Source organism: Orycteropus afer, unplaced genomic scaffold (genome assembly GCF_000298275.1).
Source record: "Orycteropus afer afer isolate SDZICR_OR568_19922 unplaced genomic scaffold, OryAfe1.0 scaffold00004, whole genome shotgun sequence".
NCBI classification, from domain to species: Eukaryota; Metazoa; Chordata; class Mammalia; order Tubulidentata; family Orycteropodidae; genus Orycteropus; species Orycteropus afer.
Window position 1 is genome coordinate 15,780,513 of NW_006921591.1, and position 5,295 is coordinate 15,785,807.

At 38.9% G+C, this 5,295-nt stretch overlaps 1 protein-coding gene across 1 annotated transcript in view; it reads left to right on the forward strand.

The window, feature by feature from the left end:
- The window catches only part of CFAP221 (cilia and flagella associated protein 221), a 246,524-nt gene that overhangs the window by 8,900 nt on the left and 232,329 nt on the right, over nt 1–5,295 (forward strand). Inside the window, exon 5 of the mRNA XM_007937787.2 lies at nt 1,541–1,641. Coding sequence (XP_007935978.1) covers nt 1,541–1,641 — 101 coding nt within the window. The remainder of the gene's footprint in view (nt 1–1,540; nt 1,642–5,295) is intronic.

Genomic DNA, 5,295 nt, shown 5'->3' on the forward strand with positions numbered 1-5,295 from the left:
CAGGTAGGCCACACCCCTGGGGAAACTCCCCCTAGACTGACCGGACGCTTAGGACGCAGTCATGTGATCCATCATGGGAACCACCACTCACAACTGGAGTCCAGCCAAGTTGACACATCTTCAACTATCACACAAGGGGTCAAAACATATCCTCAAGGGAAAAAGAAAGAATGAAAAGAAAGACTTTTCTAAACACAGCATCGTGGTATTACCATGGTAGCCAGGCTGACGGTTACACAAAAGCTGCATATCAGGGATGTGGGTCCCAGTTAGAAGATGTTAGAGAATTGGAGCAGAGCCAAAAGACCCTAATTCTCATCTTCTCTGTGCCCCGAACCACATTTATCATGTGGGAGGTGATGAAGGCTTTTCAAATAACTTAAATGCACTCCTTTAAGTGCTATGTTAAAAATTAACAACAAGTCCAAGCTGCAGTTATAAACATTGGTGACTGGACTGTGTCTCTTGTGGGAATGTCCTCAGAGGGAATGATAAAATACCTCTTTAAAGAGCAAAGATGTCACTTTGAAGACTAAAGGCGCCTGACCCAAATCATTGTCTTTTCTATAGCCTTATATGCATATGAAAGCTGGACAATGAATAAGGAAAATGGTAGAAGAATTGATAAATTTGAATTATGGTGTTGGCAAAGAATATTGACTATGCTAGGGACTGCCAGAGGAATGAATAAATTGGTCTTGGAAGAAGTACAGCTTGAATTCCCCTTAGAAGCAAGAATGGTTAGACTTCGTCTCTCATATTTTGGTCATGTTATGAGGAGGGACCAGTCCCTGGAGAAGGTTATTATGCTTGCTAAAGTAGAGGGTCAGAGAAAAAGGGGAAGATCCTTGACAAAATGGATTGTCATAGTGGCTGTAACAATGCTCTAAAGCATAACAACAATTGTGACCATGTGCAGTATTTAATTCTGTTGTACATAGGGTCACTATGAGTCTAAATCGACTCTCGAAACTGATTCAACGGCACCTAATAAGAGGCCTCTGCACTCCCTTGCCCATTTATATTTTAATATTCCATGATATATAGATCAGCTGATTCTATGCTAATTTCTCTATATCAGGTTGGTAAAGATTGTGTTACTGACGATCTTCTACAATAGAAGTAGTTAGAGATAGACAGTTAATATACTCAGCTGATAACCAAAAGGTTGGAGGTTGCAGTCCATCAAGAAGTGCCTTGAAATCTACTTCATAAAAATTAGCCATTGAAAAGTCTATGGAGCACAGTTCTTCTTTGATATACATGGGGTCAGCATGAGTCCAAGTTGACTTGATGAAACTGTTTTATCATTATCTTTAGCTTTCTAAATAGTGATAATCATTTCAAAGAAATGCACTTAAAATTTTGCTTATGACCAAGAAAGCTTAATATTTCTAATGTTATATGTAAGTACTCAGATTTCTTAAGGAAATAATTTTAATAATAGAAAATAAGATAAGAAATAAGGCATCTACAAGTATATCTTTAAAAATTTTAATCTTCAGCATGGTAGATTTGACTTTTTTCCCATTAATTTTAGGGGGATGACACCTTGCTTGTTCCCATCCATGCCTACCCTGTCATGAATACACTGGATTTTCCTTCATTTATAAGTCTATCAAATGTTCTACTAGGGGAAAGGTGAGTTACCAAAATGAACTGCAATTAGAAATAGACAGTTAATGTACTCAGCTAATAACCAAAATGTCATAGAATGTGAAAAGCTAAAAGACACTCACATATGTAAATAGTTAGACTTGTGTTTTTCCTAATGAAGGGTTATCCTTCCAGCTCAGTTAGACTGAACTTGTAGTTGCAAAAGGCAAAACAAAACAAAACAGAAATCTCATAACCAAGAAAAGCAATTTATTGGGTCATTTAACTGAATAGTGCAGGATAGATCTTTAGGTATGGATGGATCTAGGAGTTAGATCAGATTGCAGGAATTTGACTCTCTCTGTGTCTTGGGTCTGCTACTCTGTGCAGGCTTCCTTTTCAAGAGGAAGATGGGGCATCTTGCCTCATGGGGCAAGATGGCCATCAGAAGCTGCTGGAACTAGCCAGCAAGCAATGGGTGTGGTTGAAAGATTTATAGAGGTTGGGGGAAATTCAAGCAAAAGACCCAGGATTGAGTCTTATTGGACCAACTTGGATCATATGTCCATTCATTGACCAATCTCTGTTTTTAGATGAAGGGGGAAATGGATGCAGAGAAGGCAAAAACAACAAATTCGCTATATAATCCAAATCTTAGATTACCCCCTTCCTCTTACTGGGAAAATGGTTAATGATTTCAATTGTAATGTAAGATATATCTTGTTCTTTCATGAAATGTTTATTGAATACCTACTACCAGGCATACAAAGGAGCTCTGGTGGTGTAGTACCTAAGGTATTTGACTGCTAACCAGAAGGCTGGCGGTTCAAATCCCACAAACCACTCCTCATAAGGAAGATTGGGCAATCTATTTCCATAGTGATACTGCCTCAGAAACCCAAGGAGGGTTCACTATGAGTCAGATCCAAAACCATAGTTTTGGTTTTGGGTTGTCTTTGAGAGGATTTAAAAAATTTAGGTCTGGAACCATTGCCTTGCCTCAGCTGATGTATGATGCTCCTTCTCACCATACCTCCCGATGAGCTCTGGACTCACCATCTCTGTTTACTTCTCATTAAACAACTCTTGAAAAATTATAAAATAAATGATACACTTAAGGGTATATAATAATACACTTATTAAATATACAGGAAACATACAATTTAAATAATAAAAATTAATGAATACTTAAGACATAAAACATTACCAATAACTTTGAAGCCACTGTTTTGAATTTTGTGATAATCATTTCCTTGATTTACTCCAACAGTTTTGAGACATGTGTATGTACCCCTAAATAGAATATTGTTTAGCTCTGCCAGTTTTTGATGTTTATATAAATGGAATCATACTTTAGGTAAGTTCTTTTGTAACTTGCTTTTTTTCAGTCAACATCATGTTTTTGTGGTTTGAACAAGTAGCTGTAGTGTCCACTCTATGACCTTACTACATTCTTGTTATCTACTTTGTTTATGGACTTGTGAGTTATTTATACTCTTTTTTTTCTTTTGTTATGACAAATACTACTGTTGTATATCCTCGTACATGTCTCCTGGGCACATGTTCCAGAGTTTCTCCAGAGCATATACCCAAAAGTGGAATTGCAAGTCATAGCCAAGATTCAGTGTTACTGTGTGATGTTTTCTAAAATGGTTTGCACAGTCACCTATAATGCATGAAATTTATTGCCAAGACTAGGTATCATCAGACTTTTACTTTTTTAATGACTTTTGTGTTCTTGGATCCTTGCTGTTCCATTTTTATTTACTCTCCCCAAAACATTCTGCCAGAACTCTAGCTTACTGCATCTTCCATCAATAAACCACTACTGCCTTTGCTAACTCTTCCTCTCCTCTCCCACACCTCAGTATTAAGTGCCATATATGACCCCAAGAGCCTAACACAGGAGAGTCCCTCTGGGAAGGCCCAACTTATTGTATGCATTTTGAAGTTGCTAAAGGGGCAAAGTGGCGGCATCTTCTGACCTCCTCTAACTACACAAGAGAAGAACAGAATCACCATCAGTAGCCCAAGGCCTGTTCTTATGAGGCCGGACATGCTGCCATCCTCCAGCCTTCTTACCATCCTTGGCACCAACCCTTCCTCCTGCAGCACCCACCACCTCTCTGCTGGGTTCAATAATTTGCTGCAGTGGCTGCACAGAACTCACAGATTAGGGGGTTTATTAGGGAAGCAACAGGCTATGATTCAAGTTCAGGGACACGCTCAGTCTCAGCCAGCCATCTCTCAGCTGACAGTCTCTCTCAGTAGCACATCTCTATCTCAGCAGTGCATGTCTCTTTTCAGCAGCATCTCTCTCATATCTCTCAGCTGTATGTCTTTCCCAGCAGTCAGAGAGACTCTCTCTGCCTCTAGGAGGGCTCCTTTTGAGCCTGGCAGAGTGGCCAAACTAAATAATCCCAACATCAGAATTCTATACACCTGAGAGAGAGTGAACTTCTCAGAAGATTGCTTCCTGCTGGTTCAACGGAAATACTACCAAGTGTATAGCTTTAACAACCAGCTAATCAGATGCTCATGGCAGTGAGAGTTACAAAGATTAAGGCTAGAAAAGACATGCCAGGTAATGTACTACACCGCAGAAGTCAAACGTAGCTATCTCCTTTAAATGAGCAAGTGTAGTGATTTTTACCAAAATCAGAGAGGAAAGAAACAACTAACTGCCTAATTCACAAATTCATTTTTCTTTCCTTGCCCCACCCTCCAAATTACTTTTTGTTTGGACCATAACCCAGTCTTATGCATTAAAAACAAAGTTTTATGAAATTGGTGAAGATAATATGCCTTACAATGCAGACATCGGTCTTTGGTTCTGTTTTTTTTTTTTTTAATTGTGATTTGGGTGAAAGTTTATGGAGCAAATTCATTTTCCATACAGCAGTTCTTATACATTCTGTTTCATGACATTGATTGCAATTCTCATAATATAAAAGCTCTCTTCCCACTTCCTCCCTATGGTTACCTTTTTCCTGTGTCCTTCTTTGCTATGAATTGCTGCCCATTGAACTGTCTTCCTATGCATATGCTACCTTTCTGATCCTCCATGAGTGATTGTTCTAAGGAGTGTACCTATGTTTTGTAAACATTCATCTTACATGTCTGTCTGTTATTTGGCTGGAAGTCACAGGAATGAGTTCAATTCCAGGCATAAAGGGTGACTAAGGGCCATAATCTCAGGGATTTCACCAGTCTCTATCAGATCAATAAGCCTGGTCTTTTTTGTGATTTTGAATTTTTTCCACATTTTTATCCCATTCTATCCAGGATCTTCTGCACTGATCCCTTTCTGAGTGGTTGACAGTTGTAGCAGTGTACCATCTATTCTTCTGTAGGTCAAGTAGGCTGAGGTTTGCATGGTCCACTAGTCTCTTGGACTAATTATTTCCATGTTTCTTTAGTTTTCTTAATTCTTCTTTGCTCCAGATGAGGAGAAACCAATTGTTGCATCTAGATGGCCGCTTGCAAGCTTTTAAAACCCCAGTGGCTATTCACCGAAGTAGAATGTAAAACAATGTTTTAGTGTAGTATATTGTGCCAATTGAGCTTGATATGCCCCGCAACCATGGTCCCAACACCACAGGTCCAACACCTCACTCCTTCAGGGTGGTTGACTGTGGCTAAAAAGTTATCATAACTTTGCCACCTGTTAGTTGTATTTATATGGACATTCTTTTTTTT